This window comes from Triticum aestivum, chromosome 6B, assembly GCF_018294505.1.
Source record: "Triticum aestivum cultivar Chinese Spring chromosome 6B, IWGSC CS RefSeq v2.1, whole genome shotgun sequence".
In the NCBI taxonomy this organism is placed as follows: Eukaryota; Viridiplantae; Streptophyta; class Magnoliopsida; order Poales; family Poaceae; genus Triticum; species Triticum aestivum.
Genome location: NC_057810.1, coordinates 703154520 through 703161379, shown reverse-complemented (window position 1 = coordinate 703161379; position 6860 = coordinate 703154520). Strand labels below are relative to the sequence as shown.

Here is a 6860-nt window from a genome sequence, read left to right as displayed (position 1 = left end):
AGCGTCGGCGGGCGGCGGGAAGAAGAAGGTGAGCTAAGGAGAAAGTCGAACGCTAGCGGTTGGTTGGAAAGTCGTAATTTTAAGGCTTTTTACAAATAGTTTGTCCCTTTTTAAACGTTTTCAGCCTGTTCCTCTCTTATTTTTGCGTTTTGAGTCGTGTCGTTGCACCTTTTGCGGCCAACGTCGTTCTTTTTTTTCCGAACCGCCCTTACTCCGTGTACCGCACATCACATCACTTGTAGCAGAGCTAGCATGGTGTGCCACCCCCACTCTACGGAGGTCGGCAGTGCGATCGACGGGCTAGGGCAGGGACCAAAAATGGTACACGTACAGGGTTTTACAGGCTTTTACAGACTCCTTCCAAACATAATAACCACCCCCCTGATTTTCAAGGGGGTGGGCCCGCGTCCTCCCCTTACACCCAATAAAAAACTGCCACATCAAATCAATCCTGTAAACTCCTGTAAAAACCTGTATGTGTAGCATTGCCGGGCAGGGACCGAGATCACATCACGTAGAAGGGACCAAAAATGCTAAACCTACGGGTAACGAACCCACGGATGGAAATTTATGAGGTTGATTTCCATCAACCTCTCTGCGCAAAAAAAAAAAAAAAAAAGATTTCCATCAACCTCCCACTAATCCGCTGAATTTCTCTCCTGGGAACCGATAAGCCTCACCATTGGCGATCAAGATCGGCCTGACCGGCCGGGGTCCGGCTCCGGCCTGTACGTGTCCCCACTCCCCACTGCTCCGCTCCTTGGTTGTTTTAGCAGTATAAATGTACGCCAGTACCCCTCCGCCATTGCCATCCTCCACCCCCATCGCGACGAGCATCTCACTCCCACAGTCGCGCAACAGAGGTAGCAGCTCTGCTGCGAAGCCGAGCTCCGGCGAGGGTCTCCAACTCCAACGAACGAGCCATGGCGTCCAAGCCCGGCCCTCTCACACGGTGGCCATGGCACGACATGGGAAACTATAAGGTACGTCCATATGCTGAGTCTTGCATGCATGCGTCACTGTCAGTGTGTGCACACATCTCGGCCAGAGCTCGTGGTGACCACCGGCTCTGCTTTTTTGGTGCGTGTAGTACGCGCTGGTGGCGCCGTGGGCGGCGTACAGCACGTACCGGTTCGCGGCGGCGACGGCGAGGGGCGAGGAGGGGGACCTGCTCAGCCTCTTCGTGCTCCCCACGCTGCTCTTCCGGCTGCTCTACACGCAGCTGTGGATCTCCGTGTCCCGCCACCAGACCGCCCGCTCCAAGCACCGCATCGTCAGCAAGAGCCTCGACTTCGACCAGGTCGACCGCGAGCGCAACTGGTCCGTCATCTATCTCTTCTTCCTCTTGTTCATCTTCACGGATGCATGCATGCGCGCACACGGCAATGGCGGCATGGCCATGGCCGGAGACGCTGACGACGCGTGCGTCCACAAATTAAATGGTGGCAGGGACGACCAGATCATCCTGACGGCGCTGCTGTTCTACGTGGTGAACTGGACGGCGCCGTTCGCGCAGGGCCTGCCGTGGTGGAACCCGCGGGGGCTGGTGGTGACCGCGCTCCTCCACCTCGGCCCCGTGGAGTTCCTCTACTACTGGTTCCACCGGGCGCTGCACCACCACTTCCTCTACGCGCGGTACCACTCGCACCACCACGCGTCCATCGTCACCGAGCCCGTCACCTCCGTCATCCACCCGTTCGCGGAGGAGGCCGTCTACTTCGGCCTCTTCGCCATCCCGCTCCTCTCCATGATGGCCACCGGCACCGGCTCCGTCGCCATGTCCAACGCCTACCTCGTCTACATCGACTTCATGAACTACCTCGGCCACTGCAACTTCGAGCTCGTCCCCAAGCTCCTCTTCGAGCTCTTCCCCCCGCTCAAGTACCTCATGTACACCCCATCGTAAGTCACCCTCCAATCCTCCATGACCATGCATGCACGAGCAGACGAGCTTGCTTCCATGGAGTTTTGGCCGATTATTCATGGCGGATTTGGATCGGTGGAGCAGGTTCCACTCGCTGCACCACACGCAGTTCAGGACCAACTACTCGCTGTTCGTGCCCTTCTACGACTACCTGTACGGCACCATGGACAAGTCCAGCGACGACCTGTACGAGCGCACGCTGCACGGCCGGGAGGAGGCCCCCGACGTCGTCCACCTCACCCACCTCACCGCGCCGGGCTCCCTCCTCCACCTCCGCCTCGGCTTTGCCTCCCTCGCCGCCGCGCCGCTCGACTCGCGGCCCCCGTCGGCGCTGGCGTGGTCACTGGCCATGGTGGAGCGGCCGCTCGCCGCGCTGGCCGCGCTGCTGGGCACGACGGCCTTCCGGTGCGAGGCCAACAGGATGGGCAAGCTGAGCACTGAGACATGGGTCGTCCCGAGATACACCTCCCAGGTATCAGCAACAGCAACAGAACAAACATCGACATCGACAGCAATTCATTCCTTAATTTTTTCAAAGAATTCATCATACTTTTTCTCTTGTGCAGTACACGTCGAAGAAGGATGGGCACGCGGTGAGCCGGGTGGTGGAGCGGGCGGTGGCGGACGCGGAGGCGAGCGGAGCCGCGGTGCTCACGCTGGGGCTGCTGAACCAGGCAAGCTAGCTAGCAGATGAACCCCCTTGAATGCGCACTGCAAACCGCATTCATTTCGTTGCCGCCATTGATGAACTTACAAGAATTTACTTACTTACAAGTGGCACTGCGCTAGCTTGAATGCGGGATGCAGACAGTAGGTGCGCGGCGCGGCAGCGCCATGAATACATGCAGAGTACTTACTGCACTTTTGGATCTTCAGACTAGACAGCACTCATCACACTTTTGGAGTAGTATTTTCTGGAAAGGAAGAACATAGTTAGTGCCTGGGAAGTTGATTGGTTGATTGAGATTGGCAGGCGGTAATTGATGAAGTTACTGACATGGCATGGGTGGAGTGTGTCTGCAGGGGTACGAGCTGAACCGGAACGGGGAGCTGTACGTGATCAGGAAGCCTGATATGAAGACCAAGATCGTCGACGGGACGAGCCTCGCCGTCGCCGCCGTGCTCCACATGGTGCCGCGCGGCGCCAGGGACGTGCTCCTCCTGGGGAAGGAGTGCAAGGTCGTGGCCGTGCTGGCCCAGGCCCTCTGCGAACGGGACATCCAGGTACACCGCAAACACTGTTCTGAAGAACAAGAGCAAGCTGACAACAAAAATCTACATCTGTTGCTTGATGGATTCAGTGATGGATGATTGATTGATTGGTTCATGATCGTGTCGAACAGGTTCGCGTGGTGGACGCGGATCTGCACGAGGCGCTGGGGCAGCAGATCAGCCCGGAGCTCCGGGGCCGCCTGGCCCTGTCATGCAGCTACAGCAGCAAGGTGCACGAGCTACAGATCTTGCGAGTTGCGACTGCAGTAAAATTGCTGCTGTTTTTGGACGTGGACGCCGCGGCTCAGAGGGGAAATGGATTTTGCAGGTGTGGCTGGTGGGCGACGGGCTGACGGCGCGGGAGCAGGAGAGGGCGGCGCCGGGCACCCACTTCGTGCCCTACTCCCAGTTCCCGGTCACCGGCGGCGGCGGCGCCCGCGCCGACTGCGTGTACCACAGCACCCCCGCGCTCGTGGCGCCGGAGTCGTACGAGAACCTCCACGCCTGCGAGGTAATAACAACCGTAGATCCAACATTCGTGTCCATGGCTCCATGCACCGCGTGTGCACACACGGTGCTGAATTCGCGTGGCTCTTCATGTTCATGTGCGCAGAACTGGCTGCCGAGGCGGGTGATGAGCGCGTGGCGCGCGGCGGGGATCGTGCACGCGCTGGAGAGGTGGCCCGGGCACGAGTGCGGCGACGCGGTCACCGGCGTCGACAAGGCGTGGCGCGCCGCCCTGGCGCACGGCTTCCGCCCTTACGACGCCGCGGACGGAGCAGCCAAGCCAGTCCAAGCGCGCGCCGATGCCAAGTGAACCGAGTCACTGACCGATCGACGCCGCCATGGAACCTGAATTAGTACTACTACTACTATCGTGTCTCTCTCTGACGAGACGATGCTCCGCTGTCGTTGCCAAATAATCCTCTCGCGTTACGCCGTGGTATATAGCGCTACTACGATTAGCAAAACCGTAATGTCTGTCATCGTCAGGAGCTTCGACTGATGAACACGATTATGAATGAGATCGAGCTTTCTGTTCGTCAGCGAAGTGCAGAACGGAGAATAGTGAAGTGCTCAGATGGAACGGCTCGCTTAGTACAGTCTCTTAGTGACGGCGAATGACTTGCTAAAGTCTCTCAGTACTATCATGTGTCGACCACTCGGCCTCACGAGATTCGGCCGATGAACGCTGCCGCCAGATCTTTCTGCTGGTGAACGTCGGCTTTATTAGGAGCGTTTGAAAACTTGATGAGAAAAACACCCGCGCCGGCTCGCTTAGGACAGTCTCTCAGTGACGACGATGCTTTAATAAACTCTCGGTACTACTATGTGTCACCTTGACGAACTTCAGCCGATGAACGCTGTCATCAGATCCTTCTGCTGGTGAACGTCGCCTTTATTAGAAGGTGGACTCGACATTCCACAGAAGAAAAAATGCAAAAAGGAAAACGCCCCGTGGCCTGGACATTGACAAGAAGCTGTTTCTTATCCAGTGGACTCGACATTCCACAGAAGAAAAAAAATGCAAAAAGGTAAAAAAAAAAGCAAAAAGTTAAACGCGCCAGGTAGGGGTCGAACCTACGGCCTTCCGCTTAGGAAACGGACGCTCTATCCACTGAGCTACAGGCGCTTGCTTGGCGAATAAGTAACCATCCACTTAGATAACGGTGATTTGCCGATTCCATTCTCCAATGGATACAACGCACGGTTCACAGTTTTACAGTACCAGGGGAAACGACCGTAGTATCGACTTCGCAACATCTTACACACCCTTCCTTTAAAAAAACATCTTACACACCCACAACGGACGGCGGACGCGACACAGCAGACTAAGGCATAGTCTACTGGTGCAAAGGGGCTGATGCCTTCCCACCCATCCAGGTTCAAGGCACGGTACTTGCAACTTGGATTTGTTGCACCAACTATACTGTATGGGGTTCCCTTACAGTCTTTTTGTCAAAAAAAAAAACCCAGACGCGACACAGGAAGGACTCACAAAACTCGTCCAGCTCGTCACTCCGTGTCTTCATCAGCTTTGTCCATCTCATCACATCACTACAGCTTTGGGGGAGGCCCGTGCCTAGAGTGAAGGCGGACGCGTCCGCGTGAACAAAATAAGCTAATCTGTAGTACAATAATCTTCAATCAATGAAAACACGGTTCATTTGTCATCCACTTCTACTTTCACATGTTTTTTTTTTCTAAACAAGGCAAAAAAACTTCATTGATTAAAAAAGGAGGTTTCGAACAAGAGCTACAAAGCGGCAAAATGAAAGGTTTACACTCACGGCATTACACCACGTTATCAGTACTTTGCCCAAAGAGAGGGCGGGAGATTAGGCGATACAGGTGAGCGCCATATTGGGCCGCGCCAGGGATACCAGCACGCGAACCTGTATCGCCTTTTCCGATTCTTTCTATAGTGGGTCCGGAAAAAAACAGCCAGTTTTTCATAGTCTTTTGAAAAACCAAAGAAATCACAAAAGAAACGTGAATTCAAAAAGATGTTCGTGAATTTTGAAAAAAAGTTCATAAACTTCAAAAAGAGTTCACAAATATGAACAATTATTCATCAATTTTGAAAAAAGTTCGTTAAATTTGGAAAAAAGTTCATTGAATTTGAAAAGAGTTCATAAAATATGAAATTGGTTCATCGAATTTAAAAAAAGTTCATTGAATTTGGAAAAAGTTCATCAGATTTGAAAAAACTTCACCGAATTTGAAAAAAGTTCATCGATATTTGAAAAAAAGTTCATCGGATTCAAAAAAAGTTCATCAAAGTTGAAAAAAGTTCATCGAATTTGAAAAAAGTTCATTGATTATGGAAAAAGTTCATTGAATTTGTAAAGAAAAAAGTTCATGTATTTTTCAAAAAAAAAACGTGAAGAAAGAAAGAAAATTTCTTGAATTTGGAAAAAAATGAAAAAAGGGAAAAAGGATAGATGGAAGAAGAAAGGGAAATGTTTGGGTGCGGTGCGCCGGCCGAACTTTCGAACGGTTCTCACGCCACGCTGGCAAAACGCGCCCCGTGCAGTGGCCCCGCGCGCCCCGCCTCCTTCCAGCGCCTCCATCCCCTACCTCCAGACTTACGCGCACGCATCCTACCCCTTCCTCCTCCCCCCCCCCCGGGCAGCGACTGGGCCACCATGAGCTCCATCGCCGGCGGCCAGGCGCTCCCTCGCTGGATGCCATGGCCAGATCCATCCCCTACCTACAGTCTTCACGCGCGCGCATCCCCTCCCCCCTCCGCCCTCCTCCCGGGCCGTGTTTGGGCCACCACAAGCTCCATCACCGGAGGTCAGGCGCTCCCTCGTCGGCCGCCATGGCTGCCTGCGGCCATGCCCGGATCCTCCCGTGTATACAAATGTTGCAACCGTCACCTAGAAAAGCTTCAACAGCCGTTAAAAAAAGCTTCAACCATAGACATAGAAAGCTTCAATGGCACTGCACAACAAGGGGAAGCTGCAACCGTTGTTGGATTTTGCTACTACCGACAAAGCTTTTTGCTACATCCATCGGGCAGAACTGCGACCTCGCGAGGACGACAATGATATTTTTGTTGCAACCATAGCAGGATTTTGCTACTACCGTTGGAGGTTTTTGCTACATCCATGTAAGGCGGAGCTGCGACCTCGCAAAGGCGGCGATGGCGTTTTTGCTGCACCCGTAGTTTGATTTTGCTACTACCGGTGAATTTTTTTGCTACATCCATTCAAATGGC

The 6860-nt window shown here is 53.9% G+C and overlaps 1 protein-coding gene and 1 non-coding gene across 2 annotated transcripts; one reads left to right on the top strand and one right to left on the bottom strand.

Moving 5' to 3' along the window:
- Positions 1–795: 795 nt before the first annotated feature.
- Positions 796–4177, top strand: LOC123139672 (very-long-chain aldehyde decarbonylase GL1-6). Its single transcript, XM_044559405.1, has 9 exons — positions 796–983; positions 1091–1320; positions 1450–1902; positions 2009–2396; positions 2491–2598; positions 2948–3148; positions 3268–3366; positions 3465–3647; positions 3750–4177. Exons 1-9 carry the CDS (start codon positions 924–926, stop codon positions 3951–3953), a joined length of 1926 nt encoding a protein of 641 aa, XP_044415340.1. The 5' UTR covers positions 796–923; the 3' UTR covers positions 3954–4177.
- Positions 4178–4696: 519 nt separating this feature from the next.
- TRNAR-CCU (transfer RNA arginine (anticodon CCU)) lies at positions 4697–4769 on the bottom strand. Its single transcript has one exon. It is a non-coding gene; the product is annotated as a tRNA-Arg (tRNA).
- Positions 4770–6860: the final 2091 nt, after the last annotated feature.